At 36.1% G+C, this 3065-nt stretch overlaps 1 protein-coding gene across 2 annotated transcripts; it reads left to right on the top strand.

Moving 5' to 3' along the window:
- Positions 1 to 417: 417 nt before the first annotated feature.
- Positions 418 to 2807, top strand: LOC131075794 (uncharacterized). 2 transcript variants are annotated; one of them, XM_058012686.2, is made up of 2 exons: positions 418 to 774; positions 1496 to 2807. In XM_058012686.2, exon 2 carries the CDS (start codon positions 1654 to 1656, stop codon positions 2572 to 2574), a length of 921 nt encoding a protein of 306 aa, XP_057868669.2. In that variant the 5' UTR covers positions 418 to 774; positions 1496 to 1653; the 3' UTR covers positions 2575 to 2807. The 2 variants fall into 2 exon arrangements, with proteins under 2 accessions (XP_057868669.2, XP_057868668.2); XM_058012685.2 differs by having other exon boundaries at positions 418 to 820.
- The last annotated feature ends 258 nt before the right edge of the window (positions 2808 to 3065 follow it).

Raw genomic sequence — 3065 nt, 5'->3', positions numbered from 1 at the left:
ATAATTATGTACTTAAAGAACATAACTGCTAAGTACCCTTTTCCAATAACAATTATATTAATACTTAGTACCCAAGTTTTGGATAAACTGTCCTCCATATTATGTAGGTTAAAATGGCGGCCTAGCCTTGATTTTCTGAGGTAGGTCACATCATTAGTATTTGTGAATAGTAGTAATGAATGTTAGATGTTTCCTCCAACTGTCTAAACTCTAAGTTTAGAGGGGCAAGATTAGCTTGTAATTTGCCACCCTGAATTTTTGTATTACAGCCTGGCTGGCTGATTTTATTTTTGTTTTTGTACACATGTGAGCAATCTATGTTAACTTTGTACACATGTGAGCAATTGCTTGGCTTAATTCGTGAAGCTTTTGTCCTGCTATGGAACTGAAATATCATTAAGAGGGGCTGCAAATTAGCAGGGGATACTGACAAAGAATAGGTATATGGTGTAGAAAGTAGTTGGTTCTATTGTGGGCTTTATATTTAATGAGTATGTACCCATGAGATGTGACCATTAGAATAGATGGTGTTATGTGAATATCATTCACAATTCAGAATGTTGTGGCGTATGTATATATATAGCTATAATTTGATGCAGGGGCACTGTCAATCAATGATATAGTTAAAGAAGATGAGTTAACATTTGAGTGTTGCAGGTTTTTTGGGGGGTTTAAATGGATATTTAAGCATGGTCTATCATTGGAGATAATGCTGACAAAGGCTAACCACTGGGTGTTGGAGATTCTTTTTCATATGTTTGTACGATTGCAATGGTGAGGAAACATAATGGAAGATTTGGGCGGCTCAGAGTTTAATAGTGTAAGATCGGGATTTGTGTGTTGGGTTTTTTTAATTTCAAGTCTTTAATGCATATGTATATGCACTGTCATTAATGGAGTCCATGTTGTAGATGAGTACTTGGGTGTTCAATGTTGCTGATTTTTAGGCGGTATATTGTGGGTGTAGAAAGGGTTTACAGATTTTTAGGTGAAATATATGAAATGTGTATTGAAACGGTTTAGTTAATGGATATAATGAGGAAAAAATGGAATTAGGTCTTTGATATTCCTGTTTTGTTGGTTTAACATAGATATGGAAACAATGTCATCAATGTAGATCCGATTGATTATGAGTGATAGACTTGGTTGTTTCAGAGTTTTTGGAATAAGATATATGCTTTTAAGCACTGTCATCATTGGAGATAACTTTGTCCAAGATGAATGAGGATTTGGGTGTTGCATACATTTTTAGTGTAAGGTTGAAAGATGGATGTTGAAGAATCTTCATTAATGGAGATCTTGTTGCAGAAGAGGAGTTAGGACTTGTGTGTTGCTGAGTTTTTGAACAAGATTGAAATCACTTTCATTACTAGATGTTAAGCTGATCAAGAGCATTAGAGATTTGGGTGTTACATTTCTGAGAAGAGTCATATATTTTAAGCAGTGTCACCATTGGAGACAATTCTAAAGAAGGGTAACTGACTTATGCGTGCAGATTTTTTCCTTAATAGTGAGGATGTTGAAGCACCATCATAAATGTTTGGCTTAGAAGATTTTCTGGGCAAGATTGCTGTGTAAGCCTCGTCTATCAATGGAGCTCATGTTGAATAAGAGGAATTTGTACTAAGGTGTTGTAGTTTTTTTGGCACAAGAATGGGTAAGATGCACTTAAACCTGTATCATACTGTGTGGCCTTCATGGGTTTCCAGCAAAAGGTATAAATTGAAAAACAATGAGGAATCATCCTCATGGATGTTGGCTAGATCACTTAGCTTGAAACGTGCAAATGAAAGAGCCAAATCCTATCAGAGAAGTGGAGGGGATGATGAACATGGAAGCCAGCATAGATTGTCAGAGAGCATAGATGCATTGTTTGTTCTATCACAACTCAAGGAATATGGTCCAGATTGGTTTAGGTATGATGATTCTTGCAAAGGGGAAAAGGAACTCTGGAGAGATGATGATAGAAAGGATTCTAATGGATCCATTACAAGTGTAAGTAGTGACAACACATCTGGGCTTGAAATGAAGGGTAATTACCTTGTTGATAATAAGGATCTCAAGTCTGATAGTGAGGAAAAGAGAGAGCATTGCAGAGAGAATGATAAAAAGGATTTTAATGGACCATGGACAGAGGAACCTGCATCCATGAAAAGTGAGGGTAATAACACCAACCGTGGGCCTGAAATGGATGGTCATACTCATGACCTTGAAAATGAGGGTGTCAAATTTGAGGACAAGAAAATTGTATCTGCTGTTGAAGAGGAAACCAAGATCTCCTCAATGAATGACAGGAAAACCAGGAGAGTTGCTGACAGCCTTTCTGCATTCTTGCCCTCTGAGATTTTCAGTAGATCTGTGAAAGAAAGTGTAGCCTTAGTTAAGCATTCATTCAATCCTTACAAGGACTTTAGGGACTCTATGATGGAGATGATTTTGGCTAGCAATATAGACATCAGCAATTCTGATCTAGAGGAGATGTTATATTGCTACTTCAGCTTGAATCCTCCCGAGCACCATGATTTGATCAAAAGGGCATTTATGGACATATGGCTTGAATTGCAGGCAGTTTAGGTCCCTGTCTAGTACTTCGTAACTGCTGCTTCTGAATACCAAAAAGATACAAGGCTACAAAAAATATTTTTACAGTCAATATTTCTTTGTCTCTATACAGAAATACTATTTTGTAAATAAATAAAGATGATAAGTGAGGCAAAAATGTATATCAATTTCATCATTGGTTTGCCCCAGACTGGGATATTTGCCCTATTCAATAAGTTGAGGAGTCAATTTCTTGTCTTCTATTATTTTATTTGGTTGAGACAATGTTGAATGATTTTATTCATACCTATGAAACCCACATATAGTTCCATTATAGACTCTAATGCTTGCAAAGGATATGAAACACACATATATAGCTTGAAAGCATTAGTGGACTAAAGAATCCAATGGATGTGTATTAGTTAAAAGTTAAAACCATATTTAACTTTCAATCTTTCTAATTTGATTCTGAACGTGTGGCCAACTATTGGATGTGTGATAGAAATATGATTTTTGTATGTGAG

The sequence above is a fragment of the Cryptomeria japonica genome, chromosome 3 (assembly GCF_030272615.1).
Source record: "Cryptomeria japonica chromosome 3, Sugi_1.0, whole genome shotgun sequence".
In the NCBI taxonomy this organism is placed as follows: Eukaryota; Viridiplantae; Streptophyta; class Pinopsida; order Cupressales; family Cupressaceae; genus Cryptomeria; species Cryptomeria japonica.
The sequence above is the reverse complement of the archived record's forward strand: the minus strand, read 5'-3'. Positions and strand labels throughout refer to the sequence as shown.

Bases quoted from the DNA above. Each gene is read 5' to 3' on its own strand.
- LOC131075794 (XM_058012686.2), top strand. From the start codon at position 1,654: ATGGGTAAGATGCACTTAAACCTGTATCATACTGTGTGGCCTTCATGG.